At 40.6% G+C, this 18916-nt stretch overlaps 2 pseudogenes and 2 gene segments (V, D, J or C); all 4 read right to left on the bottom strand.

Moving 5' to 3' along the window:
* Positions 1-5448: 5448 nt before the first annotated feature.
* On the bottom strand, positions 5449-5582 carry LOC126025293 (uncharacterized; annotated as a pseudogene).
* A 4397-nt stretch (positions 5583-9979) lies between these two features.
* Positions 9980-10445, bottom strand: LOC126024201 (immunoglobulin kappa variable 1D-33-like; annotated as a pseudogene).
* A 3877-nt stretch (positions 10446-14322) lies between these two features.
* On the bottom strand, positions 14323-14801 carry LOC126024202 (immunoglobulin kappa variable 1-39-like). The segment is given in 2 exon segments: positions 14323-14657; positions 14753-14801. Coding segments are annotated over 2 exon segments (384 nt in total).
* Positions 14802-18431: 3630 nt separating this feature from the next.
* Positions 18432-18916, bottom strand: LOC126024203 (immunoglobulin kappa variable 1-12-like). The segment is given in 2 exon segments: positions 18432-18754; positions 18862-18916. Coding segments are annotated over 2 exon segments (372 nt in total).

The raw sequence follows: 18916 nt of genomic DNA on the forward strand, positions 1-18916 counted from the left end.
TCTCAGCAATCTGTTGCTTCCTATCAAACTCAGTGAAAGAAGTTTATTTCACCGTGATGGACCCTGTATATCAATGAGCCTAAGGCATTCAAAAATGACTTATTTAGGTTTTATATATACTCTAAAATCACAATCCAAAGCATCAATAATGATCATTGAAGAATAACTATGTTGGGGCTGGCGGTGGCGCTAGAGGTAAGGTGCCTGCCTTCCCTGAGCTAGCCTTGGACAGACCACGGTTCGATCCCCTGGTGTCCCATATGGTTCCCCAAGCCAGAGCAACTTCTGAGCGCATAGCCAGGAGTAACCCCTGAGCGTTACCGGGTGTGGCCCAAAAACAAAAACAAAAAAAAACAAAAACAAAACAAACAAACAAACAAAAATCTATGTTACATTACTACATTTTGGGCTTTTTTGTTGTTGTCCTTTCTTTGTTTGTTTGGGGCCCACACCCAGCAGAACTTAGGGGTTATTTCTGGTTCTGCACACAAAAATCACTCCTGGCAGGCATGATATGGAGGAACATATGAAATGTCAGGGATTGAACCCAGGTCAGCCTCATGCAAGGCAATTGCCTTCCCCATGTGCTATCACTCTGTCCCCTACATTATTATGTTTAAGATAAGAGATGGTTTACTGACATGCAGAGTTAGGTTCAAAAACAATTATTGCCATATACACAAGATTATCTCAAGAAAGTCAGCTTCAGGGTATGTAAATCAGAGACCCCGAAATGTAAATCCCAGTCTATGAGGGATATTCCCCAGGATGTCTCATGGATATACAGAGCAAGCACAGATGCCTGGAGCTACAGATGGCATGTGGAGACACTAGTCTCCTGTGCGGTGCTTCAGAGTCTTGTAGCCTTTTACTGTTCTTATTTAGTAATACCCTGTCTGTGTTTCCTGACATATCTCAGGGCCAACCACAGGGACATGTAATCCAGGTGTCCATAGAAGTCTGTTTCTGACTTCTGGAGGAATACCAGGCTATCACCTCCTTCTAAACCAATTTCTTTTCATTGTTTTCCAAGGCATTTGAATTGATATAGTTTAGACATTAATTCTTTGTGTTAACCTAGCTGTGAACATTCACTCAAGTGCCTTATTTTTATTTTTGTTGCTTTCTGTGGGGACAGGCTGGGGAGGGATGCTCTCAAGAGTGCTAAATGCTCAGTGGCAACTCGTGACTATATGCTTAATGATCACTCCTGGTGGTGCCCAGATAAAATTGTGGTGACAGAGATCTCACTTGGACTCCTCCATGCATGGAAAACATTTTGTTTTATTAGTTCATAAACCCCGTTGCAATCATTTCTGTCTTTATGAAATTAGCACAGACATAATTATATCAAAGCTGCTGAGTTTGAGGCAGAGAAAAGAGTTCATAGGTTCCTCATCTTTTCTGCTAAAACCTCTGTCTTCTCAGTGGCTGCATCTGAAGCATTCTCTGGTGGATGGAAGAAGTAGCCTGGGAACTGGGGTGGTCCAACTGCTCCCATCTCCTCCCAGGTGGATTATGTTCTGGCTTGCATCACTGTGACTCCCATTTTTAGGGTCAGGCCATAGACATGGAAGGTGAAATCTTTCCCAGGTCCACTGCCAATGAACTGAGAGAAAATCTCTGAGACAGACTGGGAGGCTGACTTTACAAGGAGCCTCAAAAATTGGTTTGATTTCTACTGGTAAAGTAGAGGTTGTCTTGATGTTCTGATTGAACCTACAGGTGATGGTGACTCTGTCCCAAGGAGTCAAAGACAAGAATGCTGGAGACTGGAGCAGCAGAATCTCCCCAGTGGAGGCTAAAACCACAATGACATATGCACTAAAATAATGACTGCATGGAGACATCACAACCAACCTAGTTAGGGAGGGTAAATAATACATTTATTCCCTTAGATTTAAGAATAAAACTTAACCTTGATACATTAGGTTAAAAGATTCCCAGAGTGAAAGAAAGTTAGCATATGAAATAATCCCCACTTATTTTCTTCTGTGAAGACAGTCTCACCTGGAACCCAGAGGAACTGTGAAAGGGCGCCATATAGCTACATGACTCCTTTGCTCCTTCCACTGATGAAGATAAAGATCTTTTTATAAGGTCCTTAGAGGCAGAGCTACATCAAATACTGGAGGAAAGTTATATGTAAATGACAAATGATTCATTTTTGTTCATATAACAATGTTTTGAAAAGCTCATATTCTCTGTACCTTCTTTAGGAGTATTGAGCCCCCCTCTGCTGGCCATTTGTATTGATGAGTGTGAAGGTTTGAAAGAGCTTATTCCATGACTGACCATATATTTTCAGACTATGACCAAACCATACCTAAACCCATCATAATACTTACAATGGTGAATATGGTTCAGTGATGAGGCAAAAGCTAAACTGCTTAATCTTGAAAAACAAGACAAGAGGCTTCTGGAATGAGAATAACCTTAAATATGCTTTTGGGAGAAGAAGAATATGAAATCAGGCTACTCTGCTACTCAGACAATCCTGACTTACATAAGAGAAATAGCTTGAGGTATGTGGGAGAAAATGGATGTGGACTCAGAATTCAAGGGCAGTTTTACAAAAATTTACTAGAAGTTTACAAAACCATTGCTTAGGTCATCAGCAGGTTATCCAAAGCAATACTAAGGCAATGAAGGAAAAGAAAATCCAGGATTATTTAATCAAACAGCTGGCATTTGAGAATGTAAATAACAATTGCCAGTTTATATGGAGGCCAATAAAAGAAAGGGAAGATGTGATGGGGTTTCTTACAGGATTCCAGACCCTTAGCTCCATTTCCCACCAAGCATGATTAAACAAACACCATTGAGGCCTATTCAGTTCAAAGGCAGAGGCTAAAAACAGCACAACCAGAGATACCCTATGCACAAGCACTGTCAGGTGGACAAACTGGTCCTGGTAATCCAAGTCCTGGACACTGTCAAGTGGTTCATTGTCCAGAATGATTATAGATTTATAAACATGAAAGGGACCAAAGAAAATATCTTTGTTCACTAGACTGCTATTAAGAGAAATAACCCCATAAATTTTCTGTGCATTGTTGGAGATAGAGAGACTAAGGACTTTGATATTATGAAAGGAGAGAGGTTTATAGCAGATGTATCCAGATCTGGTAATGTGCCAGTGAAAGGTAGCTTCTATGCTTCCAATAGATATAGATTCTGCTAGTTTATATCCAGCCTCGCTCAACTGACTCACTACCCATGGTGGCAGACGACCCCTCAGGTGGGACAGAAGCAGGTAGTAAGGGGGAGAGGGATGAAGTCTATGAGCAGCAAACCAGATGCTGACGCTCATTGCCATTCTTCAACTAAAGATACTTTATGCAAGGATTTTGGCCTGACCCAACCTGCAATGGTTTACTGAGGTCATTGATGGGGTAGAATTCAAAAAGATATCCCCATTGGAGAGGGGGCCAGAAGAAGAGAGATAACTGACTTTCTCTACCCAGGTTCTGTCCCAGGAACCAAAGGACTTTTCATCTATCCTAGTGACTACTTACCAATTGCTGTGATGCTTGATTGGATGTATTATTTAGTAAATTATTATCAAATTAATTTTGTCTGCAAAAAATTTCTAATATCTTTTTTCACAGAAGTCTACTAAAAATCTTGGGTACTATAGACTCTTATTACAGTGCTCATTATAAGAATGTTTTAGCAAACTAATTTTCAAGCTATATACATAAACACATGTTCTTATAATTTGTTTAGAGAAGATTAAGGAAATGGGCATTGGATGCTCTAGACTAGTATTATAGTGCTTGATGTAAGAATGTTTTTAGGAACTTGTTTTCAAATTAAGTATATCTGCAGAAAGGTTCTAATATCTATGCTCTGAGAAGTCTATGAAAAAATATTGTGATATACCTAAGACAGAAATATGAAAAAAGCTGATTGTTTTGAGAATGAAGTGTGCACAATTTAACCATATTTTTTCTTTTTTAGTTTTTGGGTCATACCTGCTGGTGCTCAGGGGTTACTTTTGGCTCTGTGCTCAGAAATTGCTCCTGGCAGGCTTGGGACCATATGGAATGCTGGGATTCAAATCAGGGTCCATCCTGTGTTGGTCATATGCAAGGAAAACACCTTGCCACTGTGATAGCACTCTGGCCCCACCCTATGCCATTTTTACAGCCACTTCTACACTCACCAGCAGTGTTTCCTAGGAATTAGAAAATTTTCTCCCCTTACTTGCTGTTAAAGGTTTTTTCTTTTTTCTTTTTTTTTATTTCTCCAGCTTTAACCATGCCTATGCAGATTAACAGCCACTTTTCTAGTTCCTTTCTAGGTCTTCATGCTTCTTGTGGAGAACAACAGAACAAAACTTATATAGTTTCTCTCAAAATTTTAACAGAAAAGGGTGAGTTGTTGTAACACCCTGTCTATACCCAAAACAAAGGTGTTCCCCAACTTCCCTTTCTTTTAACTAACCTCGTTTACTTGTATAAGTCCTCCTGGATAGGTAATTTTGTCTCTCACTCAACCCTCCCAACTGAATTTGAGCTGGTCAATAAAGAGTGGTTTCAGTTTAGCAGGCCCAGAGAGAACACAAAATGAGAAGCCAACTGATTCCATGATTTTCTCCCTATGAATGGCTTGATGTATTAATTCTGCTTGGCTAATCTGCTTCAGACACATTCACCTTGGGTTGAATTTAGTTTACAATTTAGGTCTATTTCCTTCTCTCTGAAGATTTCCAGATGCTTCTGTTATCGACTACATGGATGATATTTTGATAGCATATTCCAATGAGAGAGCCTCAAAGTTTTATAAGGGTATATAAAAAATCTTCCAGCAGCTGCATTACAAGTTGCAACATAAAATAATTCAGATATTTTCCTCATATGAATATCTGGGTTATGTTCACAAGAGCTCTATGGTACATCCTCAGAAAATTTCTACCTATGGGAATGGTGTTAAATCACACAACAATTTTAAGAGACTGCTAGGAGATATTATTTAAGCCCATCATTCACTTGGTATTTCTAACTCAGAACTAAGTAATTTGTTTTTTACTTTAGAAGGAGACTCTGCTCTGAATAGTCCAAGACAACTGACTCCAGAGGCCCAAAAAGTGTTGGACTTTTTATGTATTACCCCCAGAAGTCCTATCTTATTTGTTTTACCCCAGGAGAGAAAGTATGGGTATTACTTTTTCTGGCACCATAATCATCAACAGCTGCTATTGTTCAATTATGTGGACCACTGGAATGAATATACATGCATAACAAAAAAGATTTCATAATCATGCCATACTTGAAACTAATAGCTATATAGGAAGAGAGGTTTCAAACTCATATTTTATTGATCCTGATATCATAGTCCTTTCAATACCTAAAAAAGAAATTGAATCAATACTACCAATCAGTGAAGTTCTGCAAAGAGATTTAGCTGACTACTCAAGAGAATTTTCCTCACAGCTATCAGAGGAAAAAACTGGAACTTTTTCAGGACACATTTTACAAATTTGCATGTCGTCCTTCCACAGGGGTCATGCTAATCAGGCCATGCTAATCTGCTCTGTATTGTTCCAATTTTAGTATATATGCTGCTGAAGCGAGCACTAAGGACACATTTCATAATTTTTTTCCATCATTCACACCCCTCTTATTCCAGATATAACTGTGTTTTATATTGATGTTTCATCATCAGGAAAAGGTATAAATTTTGGCCAATCCCTGACCACAACATTATGTACCAATTACAACTGTGACATCAAGTAGAACTTGTCAACTTAAGTTATCTACTATCACATTGTCAGGCCCTTGTAATATTGTGAGTGACTCAGCGTATGTAGTTGGCCTTTTCAGAGGAATTGTCATTGCAGCATTAAATATTCAGAATCCTGTGGAACAATGTTTGCTACAACTGCAAACCATATTACAAAGATGCTCAGAACCTATTTTTTGTACCCCTATGCACTGAAAAATTCATGTGGCAGGAGCTAATCCTCTAAGTCTGAGGATCAATAAATTATGCAAATGGATGTGACTAATGTTAACTTCTTCCCAACGAACCATATCTTTATGTGGTTTTTGACAAATATTCTAGTTATATATTGTCAGCCCCTGTGACTTCAGAAAGGGGTAAAGCAGTCTGCTCTTTTTGGATTACAATGCTTTTTAGTTACGTGGATTCATAATAAAATCAAGACAAATAATGGACCTACATCAGCAAAACTTTTCAAGCTTTGTATAATGGCAGATAAAACATATAATAGGAATTCTACACAATCCAAAAAACAGACAATAGTTGAAAGAATGCATAGGACACTTAAAAACCAGAAACAGAAAATTAAAAAATGGGGAATTCTTCCAATTGATTTTCTGTCTATATTATTGTTTTTTTTTTTTTCCTAAAATTTGTAAGTCTACCACAAGGAAAACCATATACAGCTGGTGAAAAACTCTTCCAGGAAAACCTCTAAGTCCAAAGGAAAATAAACCCACTTATTTGGGTGGAAATGGACAAGTTACAGGAAATTTGATTATAAGAGAAAAAGGAAACACACAAATTTCTACAGAATTATATTGCCCCCTAGCAACTGTCCCTCACAGTAAAATTAGGTCAAGATATAAATTGGGTTGTTGGGCTTCAGGGAGCAACCGTATTGATGTCCATCACATACAGGAAGTATTGATCTTCTAAACAAACTTCAGAAAACATTATCATTTCCCCAAAACTGCCATTGACAGAATTATCTATCCTTGTCATACTCACAGCTCCCCTGTACGTTGACAACAGGACACTCATTCAATGTCTCCCTTGTCAATTATGGTGTCCTCTCTATCTAATGGCTATTTTCTGATACAACAATTCAAAATATTTTAGATGCTGGTCCTAGAGTTCCTGTGGAGACCTTTATTTCTCTTCGTTTTTTCAATTTCTGATTTTTAATCAATCTCCATAAGATATGTAGTTCCAAAGTTGTTAATGTTTGAGTTTAAGTTATATACTGTTTCAACATCCATTCCTCCATTGGTGTAGACTTTGCACCACCAGGTCCCCTTTATCTCCTTCTCCTTGTTCTTCTCCTCCTCCCCTCCTCCTCCTTCTCCTTCTCCTCCTTCTTCTTCTCTTACCCCTCCTCCTCTTACTCCTCTTTCTCCTCCTCCTCATTGTTTTTTCTCTTCTTTATTCTTCCTTTCATCCTCATCCTCTTTGTTTCCGTCTTTCCTTCCTTCCTTCCTTCCTTCCTTCCTTCCTTCCTTCCTTCCTTCCTTCCTTCCTTCCTTCCTTCCTTCCTTTCTTTCTTTCTTTCTTTCTTTCTTCTTTCTTTCTTTTTTTTTTTCTTTCTTCTTTCTTTCTTTCTCTTTTTCTTTCTTTCTTTCTTTTTTCTTTTCTTCTTCCTTCTTCCTTCCTTCTTCCTTCCTTCCTTCCTTCCTTCCTTCCTTCCTTCCTTCTTTCTTTCTTTCTCTTCTTTCTTTCTTTCTTTCTTTTTCTTCTTTCTTTCTTTCTTTTTCTTTTCTTTCTTTCTTTCTTTCTTCTTTCTTTCTTTCTTTCTTTCTTTCTTTCTTTCTTTCTTTGTCTTCTTCCTTCCTTCCTTCCTTCCTTCCTTCCTTCCTTCCTTCCCTTCTTTCTTCTTCTCTTCCTCTTCCTCCTCCTCTTCTTCCTCCTCCTCTTCACCTTTTCTCTCCCCATTTTCCAATATGCACTGAGACTTGCAATAGTGTTACTAAGAGTATCTCATGCACATAACTTTAACTCCTTTCAGCATCCAGTTGTTGAGCCAAATGATTATTCTAATATTCTCATAACTCTTTCTTGTTCTGACAAAAACGTTTCACCAGTCTGTGAAATGGAAAGTGTAATATGCATCATTAAGTCATATTTTAAAAACAATAATGACAACAAAGACAACAAACAACATCGACAGCACAATTTCTTATAAAAAGCTTAAGTAGTTGATAAATCACCAGTAACAGGTGACCAAGAATTTAATAGAGATGTGTGTCACTGAGAGCTAAGCACTAGGTGCTCTGACATACTTGAGATATCAGGAGTGTACCTGCAGGAAAAATGGTAGATGATCAGTGGGGAACTATGGGAGAGCTGAAATCTCCTGACCCTGTTCCAGATTTTTCAATTCAGCCTCAAGTCTCCTTCCAGAATCTTCCTTACCAGCTCTGAGAACCACATCTGCTGCACCTGTGAGAGGCTTCAGAGCCTCAGCCCTGTGGACCATGACTGGTGATATTTGTACTGTTGACTGCTTGAGTAACCAACTGTAAACTTTCCAAGATTAAAGTCTAGTATCATATTTTTATTTATTTGTTGCCAGAAATTGAATTCAGCACTTCAGTCATGCAAAACACATGTTTCTCTCATCTGTGCTCCCAGTTCTGGAAGATTTTTCGATGGAGATAAAGCTATGTTGTATTTCAAATGGTGTGAATCTGCCAACAAATGGTCATTGGATCTTTTAAATATATGGTAATCAAATAAGTACCTTTGATTTTTAAAAGTTAGATTAATCTAGTCTAAGTCATTACATTAGGTTTATTCTTATTAACAGAGATGAAGATGGTAATACTCAGGCACATCTCCAGAACACCAGTCACGTCCCCAGAACACCATCTTCAGTTGTTACTTATATTCCCTTCAACAAGCTGGGATGAGTATTATGCCAATGTGGATGATGCCTGTGGCAAATCTTTGAGACTCCCCAGCTTTCTGCTGTTGTGGGACATTGGTTGTGGGAATGTTGCACAGGTGAAGGGGGGTGTTCCTTACATGACTGAAACCTAATCACAATCATACTTGTAATCAAGATGTTTAAATAAAGGGGAAAAAAAGTAAAAGAAAAAAAACCATACAACTTTCTTGGCCAGAGAGATAGCATGGAGGTAAGGTGTTTGCCTTGCATGCAGAATGTCGGTGGTTCAAATCCCAGCATCCCATATGGTCCCCTAAGCCAGCAAGGAGTGATTTCTGAGCCTGAAGCCAGGAGTGACCCATGAGTTCTGCCAGGTGTGACAAAACCCCCAAAATACAACTTTCTGGTAAAATAATGTTTTTTCACACATCTCTATTCAATCTGAGTGTTTGAGTTTTAAGCAGGCAGAAGCACCATCATTATGATCCAGGATATTTCCCCTTGAGGCCAAATACTATAAAACTGAGCTTGGACAGGAGGTTGAGATTTCCCTCATTTATGTGATTTCTCAGATCCCAGCATTTCTCCCCAAACCCCTTTTATGTAAACAGTACAAACCTCATTTCACATTCAAGGATACAAAATACAACAGTTTCTGGTCTGTAGCAATAGTCCAGAAGGGAAGACTGCTTGGCATCTCATATGAACTCTGGATCCCTCCAGAAGTGTTCCCTGAACTGAGCACCAAGATTAATGCTGTGTACAGGTGGGTGTATCCACAAAATAAATAAACAAATAAGCAAAAAATAAAACAATCACTGTTTCTTTCATTTCAGTTGGCTTTTTAAAAATTATATTGAGATCAAATCCACCAATCAAAGAACTATTTCTGTACCGCTTTGCAGGTCTGACCCCTGCAGGATGCTCCCTCTGGCCAACATCAAAGGTTCCTTGGCAGGACCAGGATATGATTTGTGAAATGCCTAGTAGGCTCAACAGTGGGGAGTAGCTTTGTTCCCACTTTGGTGTGGGAACATATTTCATTATTAATTTTAAAATAAAAATTAAATACAATTGTTTCTACTATATGTAGAGTATATGTAGAGTAATTATTCCTCCAATATGAATTCTGAGTAAAACTGTCACACATATTCTTAAGACAAATAATATCTAAATATTTAATTAGCAAATTTATAATAATTTCAGTGCATATGGGATAGGAGGGAGGACATAGAGCCTAAAATTGTCATTTCCCCTTGAATGCACCTACAACATCAAAATTGACTTCAAGGGACACTTTCAGCAGGTGGAGTAACCAAAAGAGGAGCTGGAGCTGCTCAGCTTAACACAGCTCATATCTGAGGTTTATGTTCTGGCCTGTATCACTGTGGGAGGGGAACTATGTTCCTGTTGACAGTGGTAAGTGGCAGCATCTTCAGATTCCAGGCTGCTGATGGTGAGTGTGAAATCTGTGCCACAACCACTGCCACTGAACCTAGAAGAGACCCTGTTTGTAAATTGGAGGCTCAATAAATCAGGACCCTGGGAGCTTCTGATGGTTTCTGCTGATACCAGTGCAAATAATTGCTGATGTCCTGACTGCCTGACAGGCGATGTCAACTTTCCCTCCCAGAGATGAAGACATGAATGGAGACTGGGTTAGCTGGATATCACCTCTGGCACCTAAAATAAAATATACTCATCATCTCCATTCACCCTTCAGTTCCTTCCCCTGAAGCCCAGGGAGCACTGAGCCAGGTGAACCCTAGTTTCCCTTCTTACCAGGAAGCCAAAGCATCAGGTAGCTGAGGAGCTGCACAAGGCCCCTCATGTCAACTGTGTATCCTGACTGGAACTGAGCATGCACAGGGAGACCCAGAGTTCTTGAGGATCCTGGGCAGGGAGCTGTGAGACTTGCAAATGAGAGGGGGTGGGCCTCCTGGGCTGGCAGGTGGGTGGAGTGTTTGTATGGGAGCAGCACAGCTGAGGGAAAGCAATGGTTTAGGTCCCCTGGGGAAGAAGAAGTTTGCCCCCAGTGAACATGCTTGTTTTAAGGAGCACAGGAGGGAACCAGTGTGGGTCCATAGAGCTGTGTTCTCTAGGGACCTTGAGTGTAGGGACAGCTTCTTGCTTTATCTTTCCCAGTCTGTCATATGACACCAACACAAACACTCCAAGGACTCTCTTGATACCAGTAATTTCTCATCTGTACACTTAAGGTTTAGTAGGTTTCCTATTCACTATAATATCTTATTTTCTTATATACTTAAAATAAAAAATATTTTTACAAACGTTCTATTAATTCTTGTGGTCACTCAGAGTGGTGGTCACTCTGAACAACATTCATTACTCTTGGCTGAGTATCAGTGTAAGGGACCATGGAGGCAAAGAAAGCTATTGTGCTGCTACAGTGCCAGGAAATTTCAAGCCTGTACTTAGAGATACTCTGGGCTATAAAGTTCCTGGGCTCTGACTTGACCCAGCACAGATATTGCTCAGCTATCAACCCCCTCCCCAGGACCCTATATGTGGTAGGTGAGGAATTGCCATTTAAACAAGACAGAGTTGGGACATTGTGATAGTACAGTGGGGGAGGGCTCTTGCTTTGCACAAGTCTGACTTCGGTTTGATCCCAGCATTTTATTTGGTTCTCTGAGCACTACTAGAGACTTCCCTGAGTGCAGAGCCAGGGGTACTAACTCTAAGTACTGCTGGATGTGTCCCAATAAACAAAACAATTCTCAACAGAATTGTACTTAGGAAAAGATAATAAAATTGTGAAATAATTCATATATTAGAATGAAGATGTATGTAACATTCCCACTGTATGTCCATTTTCGGGGTGGGGTGGTGGTGGGCCATACCTGGCAGAGCTCAGGGGTTACTCCTGGTTCTGCACTCAGAAATTGCTCCTGGCAGGCTGGGGGATCATATGGGATGCCAGCGATTGAAACCAGGTCTGTCACGGGTCTGTCATGTGCAAGGCAAATGCCCTACTACTGCTATTGCTCAGGCCCCAACACCATTGTGTCTTCTTGAAGCTTGCATCTCCTTTACTTTGAGATTCTCTCCCTCTACCTCCCCCTAAACCATAAGTTTAGGTTTCCTTCATATCTGCAGAGACTTTCCATCTCTGTTATTTCTGTGACTGGAAACACCCTTTACTTTCTTTAACTCTCTTCATTCTTTCATTCTTTTTTGCCTCGAGTGCCATATGGAAATGTGTCCACTTAGGGTGGGGTGACAGTCCAGTTTCTCATGGAATAGACTGTATATTTATTAGTGTTTTCCCTCATCCACTGATCTCTTGCATTTGGAAGAGATTAGAGCTCTTATAGAGCAAATAAAGGGCACATTGTATCAAGGAGAATGGGTAATGAGACCACAGGAAAAGGTATGAGAACACCCCCACAAGTGTTGTTTCCATAGACTGTAATGGACACCTCTATGGGGTGTAGGAGTGACCATGTGGAATGTTGGAGTTAGTGTTTTGTATTTTATATCTTTATTTAAGCACCTTGATTTTAGACATGATTGCAGTTGGGTTTCAGTTATTTAAAGAGCACCCCCTTTACCCATGCAACATTCCCATCACCAATGATCTCCATTACTCCCTCACTTGTATTTGAGACAGGCATTCTAGTTCTCTCATTCATTAGCATTGCTATGATAGTTGTCAGTGTAGTTATTTCTCCAACTACACTCACCACTCTTTGTGGTGAGCTTCAAATCATGAGCTGATCCTTCCGATCCTCATCTCTATTGTCTGTGGGCATTGTTACAGTAATGTCTTTAATTTTTCTTAAATCCATAGATGAATGAGACTCTTCTGTGTCTAAGTGATGCTTTCAGAAGCTTTTCACCAGTCTGGGAAAGAGACTCTGTTATATCTATCACCAAGGTCAGTACTGAAGAACTAAAAAAAAAAATTCCCCTGCTTCATAACTGTTCCACTATTTGAGCCTAAATGACTCACAGGTGACCAGGAATTCAGAAAAGATACATACCACCCAGACTTAAGTAGTTGTAGCTATGAACCATATGAGATAAAAGTATGTAACTCCAGAGAGAGATTCCAGGCAGGAAGAGAATCCTGCAGTGAAGTGATAAGTGAGCAGTGTGTGTGTGTGTGTGTGTGTGTGTGTGTGTGTGTGTGTGTGCATGTGTGTGTCCCCTAAGCAGAAAACTCCTGAGTCCTGATATAGAGTCATCAGCCCAGCTTCATGACACCTTCAGAATCATCCAGACCACTCTGAGTCTGAAAGTGCTGCCATAGTGCGTCCTCTGAGGCCATCAGCCTTATTCACTATGACTGTGAGGTTAGTATTCACACATGGCTGCTTAGAAACCAAACGTGATATTTCAACTATTATTTCTGTGATATTAGAGCTATGCGTCAGCATATCTGGCCCCACATATAGCTGTTGGATAATTGTGCTGTTACTTTGCACAAATATATAATTATATTTTGTGTAACTTAAACATTTTCCTTGAGACTAATGTAATATTTTTTCATTGTGCCAAGGTGATAGCACAGTGGTAGGATATTTGCCTTGAATATGACCAACCAGGGATGGACCCAGGTTTGATCCCCAGCATTCCATATGGTCCCCTGGTCCTCTGAGTACAGAGTCAGGAGAAACCCCTTGAACACAGATGGGTGTGGTCCAAAACCCCATCCTACAAAAAAGAAACTAGTGATAAAATAATAATAATTTTCACATATCTACAGTCACTCTGAGAACTTTAAGTCTTGTGCAGGGAGGAAGCACCATCATTGGAATTCAGGGTGTTTCCTGATGAGGCCAAATACTGTGGCATTGAATTTAGCACAGAAGGTTGTAATCTCAATATTTTATATGAGTTCTCACATCCCAGATTTTCCCCAAGATCTTCATTGTATGTAACCAGTATAAACTTAATTTCATAATCAAGTTCCTGGGCTTGAGTGATAGTCAAGTGAGTAGGGTGATTGCCTTGTACACGAAAACCTAAGTTCAATCTCTGGCATCCCATATGGATTCCTGAGCCCACTTTCAGTGATCCCTGAGCACAAATCTAGAGGTAAGTCCTGAGTAGTACAGCATGTGTCCCAGAACAAACAAACTAAGAAACAAATATCCCATAGTTCTTGTCACTGAATTAGGATTTTGTTTTCAGTCGAGTTTAGGACCAAATCCCCTCATCAAAGAAGCAGATATGTACCCCTACCTAGGCTCTGAATGTTGGACCCCTGCAACATTATCCCTCTGATCTACTCAAACATTCTTTGGCAGGACCAGGATGTGCTTTGTGAGATGCCTCTGGAGGGTCTTCCTTCACTTCACCTTCACATTGGTGAGGGAAATATTTTATTATTATTTATTATTATTATTATTTTGGTTTTAGGCCATATGAAGGGTGCTCACTGATACCACCCTGTGCTATCACTCAGGTCCCTCATTATTAAATTTTAAATAGAATTAAAACAATGGTTCCTAGAAAATGTATAGTATAGTCCTTCAACATGAACTCTGAATAAACCTGTCTCCCACATTCTTAAAGAAAAATAATCTCTAAAAATTAAACCAGCAGATTTAGTCAGTCATTTCACTGCACATGGGATGAGAGGGAGAATAAAAAAGTTTCTAACATATCACGTTGTAGATGCAAATGATGCTCTCTCAGCAAGGGGAAGTACCAGGAGCATCTGGGGCTACAAAGACTCATCAATGTCTTCTCTGGGGTTTTTTGTTCTGGCCTGTATCACTGTGGGAACTATAACTCTGTTGACAGAAATAAGTGGCAGCATCCTCTGACTCCAGGCTGCTGATGGTGAAAGTGAAATCTGTGCCAGATCCACTGCCACTGAATCTGGAAGGGACACCAGGTTGCAAGTTTGATGCACCATAGATCAGGAGCCTAGGAGCTTCCCCTGGTTTTTGCTGATACCAGTGCAAAAAGTTGCTAATGTACTGACTGGCCTTGCAGGATAAGGAGACTTTCTGTCCCAGAGTTGCAGACATGGATGGAGACTGGGTCAGCTGGATATCACTCATGGCACCTGAGAGAGAAAATAGAAACACTCAACATCACCATTCATCACCATTACTTCCATTTTCTGAAGCTCAGGGAACACTAAGCCCAGTGAATCCTCACCTGAGAGCCAGAGCATCAGGAAGCTGAGGAGCTGCACAGGGGCGCTCATGTTCACTGTGTCCTGCCTGGGACTGAGTCTGTACTGAGAAACCCAGTGTTTTTGAGGATCCTGAGCCAGGAGCTCCAGGACTTGCAAATTAGAGGAGGTTGGGCCTGCTGGGCAGGTAGAAAGAGGTTGTGTGTGGGAGCAGCACAGCTGAGGCAAGGTGGGGTTTCCTGTCTCTCTAGTGAAGCAGATCTAGCCCTCAGAGAATATGCTCATCCACACATGGCAGGCACCAGTGTGACAGCTGATGAATGGTGTCCTCTGGAGTCCCTGAGAGTCAGGACCGTGCTTCTTGATCCCTCTGCCCCAAAGAAAGACTCTATCAACTGACATATATAAACATAGTTTGCCTTACATGGAGCTGACTTGGTTTTAATCTCTGTCATCCCATATGGTCCCTGAGCCTACCAGAAGTAACTTGTAAGTGCAGATCCAGAAGTAACTCCTGCGTGCAGCTGGGTGTGACCCCACCCCAAAAAATATGGCCTATTATAACTACTTCAGATTTTCCCCATAACCTCTGCAGGGCCCCTGTCTCTATTGACAAATTCCTCCCAGAATTTCTAGGATCCAGGCTTTTTTCTTGTTGGTTATGGGGTCTCTCTGCCATCTACTGGCTACTTTATGATTCAGCAATGAGAAGATTTTTCGGGGCTGTTCCAAGTGATTCTGAAAAAGACTTTTCCCAGGTTGTGAAACAGACATCACCAGACCTGTGTGTAGTATAACTGACACCCACACAATGAATGTTTCCTCTCCTTAGTAAAATAGATAACTGTCAGAGAAGAAATAAGTTAGAGATATCTGTAAGTTAGAAGAGATTTATCTAACCAAAGGCTACTATTATCACTGGTTAACTAACATACACAGCAGGTGCTAAGGTCAATTTGAGAAGCCACAGGTGTAATTCCTGAAAGAATCTCATGCACCTGAAGGAACTTGCATGTGCAATGACAGGTGAGCAGAGAGGGAATGTTGGGAAGCACAGGGAACTTGGGTCCAAACGCAGAGTTGTCAGCTCAGCTTCATGTCTAATTCAAAGTCATTTGGAACCATAGATGCTGTTTCAGTGAGGATTACTCAGAGAGCATCAGCCATAAGGACCACAACTGAATTACTCATGATTGAGAGTAAAACTTATTTGTGAGTTTAGTATTCATGAGTATGAAATCCAACTATAATATTTCAGCACCTAGAGGCCAATAGCACTATTTTGGGTTGTTTTGGTTAGAGAAATAAAACTCTGCGTCTCAGTTCTGAAAAACATGCGTTCTGCCTAGGCTAAAATTATTATTCCTAGATTCCTTTCTGTGACAGTGCAATTGTACTTGTCACAATAGTGTGGCTGTGCCTATTATGGTCTTTGTATCCTTGAAATATGCCCAGACCACAGGTACCTCCCATGAGCCCCCACATTCACTTTTCTTAGCTGGACTCCAGCTTATGATCTAGAGGAGTGAGAGCTCGTACATAGGGCTCTAAGGTACATGGATATGTGCATACTGCTAGGATTGGTCATGACCTGAGTCACATCTGCCACCCTGTTCAGCCGGTGGTTCTGAGGAGAAGCGATTGGTAAACAGCTCACAGATAGTCAGGCTTGTGGAAATATTTGCTTTATTCGGTAGACAAGACTGAATTCCAAAGCCTCAGCATCTGTTCCAGCTAAAAAGCCCCTCGCCTTCCACAGACCCTTGTTTTTATCCCCCAGTATCAGGTATCACCCAATGGTTGGAGAAGAATCAGATACCACCCTAGGGTGGGGGCAGAATGCCAGGTCACACCCTAGGGTAGGGCACAATCACCAATCAGAGTAGGGTCAATAACATAAGAATCCCATAAAATGTTTACATACACAACACATGTCTTTAAAAAAGTAAATTGAATTTAAATGTATCTATAAATGATGAAATCACATTAAACATATAATATTCCTCATGCAATATAATGGTTTTGTTTCCTTGCATACAGAAGAGGGTTGAGTTGTATCTCTGCCTCCATATGCTTCACTAAGAACTGTCCAAAGCTACCTCTAAGTTTCAAGGCAAGAGTAGCCCCTAAGCACCACAGGGTCTGACCATAAAACAAACAGGAAGGAAGGAAAAACAATAATAAAGTAAATATAAAGTTAAGGAAAGAGGAAAGAAAGGATGGGAGGACGTAAGGAAGCAAAGAAGGAAGAAAAGAAGGAAGGAAGAAATTTTTCTCCTTTAAAATTTTTTAATTTAAACACCATGGATTCAAGGTTGTTCATACTATAATTTTTCCCATAGATAAAGTTGTTCACTATTGAGTTACAGTCAGACAATATATAGCAACCTTCACTAGTGCTGTTTCATTCCACCAAAGTCATCAATTTCTCTCTCACCCTCCCTGATGCCCTACTCTCTCCCACGCATCCTCCCACACCTGTCTCTTCTGCAGGCATTTTACTTCACTTCCACCATGCATGTTGGGTGCCAGATGTCACAGGCCAGTAGGGGCTGCGCAGGAGCAGATAGACACAGAAACATCAGTGGGGTCTTCTCTGAGAGTGGGCACTGGAGTTGGCAAATTGTGACTAGACCACAAACCAGGAGAGAAGTTTGGATCTAGCCTGTTTATTCACTCAAAGAGCAGGGTTTTTATACATTTACTTTAGCAAGTCATTCTGAGTTAGCAAGGAAGAAGGGGTGATCAATAGTTTTCATAGCAGGAAAACATGTGGCTTCTGTGAAGTATAGATGAACATTAAAACATTCTCTAGAATTCATTGACACCCTCATTAATACAATGATTACAATACTTATTGATCTTTACCAGAGACATTATTTATTTTTGGTCTAGGATTTAACAATACCCTAATTTCCCCCAAAGTCTCCTAAAAATATTGAATCAGCCTTGTGGCTTGAATGCCCAGTTCCTCCTTTCCAGGAGGTCTTTTGTGTGGCTGTTTACTACATGCATAAGTTGGTTTGTTTTTTTTATAAAAAGATTATATTTAAAACCAAGTGCACATGGCTCAGGGATGGATGCTTTGAGTCATCATATTCACATTCTTGTCTCCTATAGCATTCATATACTGATTCGGAAGGGCTGAAATAACTAGGATTCACCATATTTACTTGGTAACTAGGAAACAGTTGTGATTTATGGAAATCTTGGTGGTCTTTAGAAGAACTCAAAGAATTGTCCTTAGCATGCTAGTAAACGATGTCTCAAACAAGAGAGGCCTGATCCTTTATCAATGTTAATATATCAATTGATATATCGATATAACAATATCAGTATATGCCGCAACCTAAGCAACTCAGGGAAATTGTGGGTACAGGCTTTTTGAGCCTAGTGTCCTCCCTTAGCCATGGGCTCTAAGCTAGTGTTCCTTATACAGAATTAGGGACATATCCCACTTCATTTCAGTTTAATTCACTTCTCTCTCTCTTTTTCTCTCTCGCTCTCTTTCTCTCTCTCTCTCTTCTCATGGAAAGCTTCTTACCATGAATTCTCATCTTTGAAAGTGGAGGCTAAAGTGTTCTTTCCTCATAATCCTTCTACTACATTACAGTGGAGCTGCATGTGACACTCTCTCAGCAGGTGGAGGCACCAGGAGGAGCAGCTGTGGCTGCCCAGCTTCACACAGCTCATCCCTGGGGTTTATGTCATGGCCTGTATCACTGTGGGAGGGATACTATCATGCTGTTGACAGTAATAAGTGGCTGCATCTTCAGACTCCAGGCTGCTGATGGTGAGAGTGTAATCTCTGTTAGATCCACTGCCACTAAATCAGGAAGGGACGCCGGATTGCAAGTTTGATGTAGAATAGATCAGAAGTCTGGGAGCTTCCCCTGGTTTCTGCTGATACCAGGCTAAGTTCCCGTAAATGCCCTGACTGGCCTTGCAGGTGATGGAGACTTTCTCTCCCAGAGATACAGACATGGATGGAGGAGACTGGGTCATCTGGATGTCACCCCTGGCACCTGAGAGAGTAAATAGAAACATTCATTAGCATCATTCATCACACTTCAGTTCCTTCTCTGAAGCCCAGGGAGCACTAAGCTCAGTGAGTCCTGGTTTCCCTTCTCACCTGGAAGCCAGAGCATGAGAAAGCTGAGGAGCTGCACTGGTGCCCTCATGTCCTC

Source organism: Suncus etruscus, chromosome 12 (genome assembly GCF_024139225.1).
Source record: "Suncus etruscus isolate mSunEtr1 chromosome 12, mSunEtr1.pri.cur, whole genome shotgun sequence".
NCBI lineage: Eukaryota > Metazoa > Chordata > Mammalia > Eulipotyphla > Soricidae > Suncus > Suncus etruscus.